This window comes from Chaetura pelagica, unplaced genomic scaffold, assembly GCF_000747805.2.
Source record: "Chaetura pelagica isolate M959 unplaced genomic scaffold, ChaPel_1.0 scaffold145, whole genome shotgun sequence".
In the NCBI taxonomy this organism is placed as follows: Eukaryota; Metazoa; Chordata; class Aves; order Apodiformes; family Apodidae; genus Chaetura; species Chaetura pelagica.
In genome coordinates, this window is record NW_009953332.1 from 159,696 (window position 1) to 159,900 (window position 205).

Sequence of the window (205 nt, forward strand, 5' to 3'; positions counted from 1 at the left end):
CCTGCTGGCTCTGCAGAAGAGGAAGAAGCCAGAAGGAGGCAGTCAGAAGAGGATGAGCTGAAGGTGAAAAAGCTGGAAGAAAACATACACAGGTAGGGACAGATTCCCTTTGCTTTGCCGAAGAACAGTCACTTCCATTTAAGGCTAGAGATCTTCCTCATTTAAGTCCCCATCTCAGGCAGCCCCTGGTGCCAGCTGCCCCGGG

The 205-nt window shown here is 52.2% G+C and overlaps 1 protein-coding gene across 1 annotated transcript in view; it reads left to right on the forward strand.

Annotated features, from left to right (window-relative positions):
- Window positions 1-205, forward strand: part of PALM2 (paralemmin 2) — a 193,295-nt gene that overhangs the window by 101,413 nt on the left and 91,677 nt on the right. Inside the window, exon 4 of the mRNA XM_009998160.1 lies at window positions 1-92. This exon is cut by the window's left edge and continues 42 nt beyond it. Coding sequence (XP_009996462.1) covers window positions 1-92 — 92 coding nt within the window. The remainder of the gene's footprint in view (window positions 93-205) is intronic.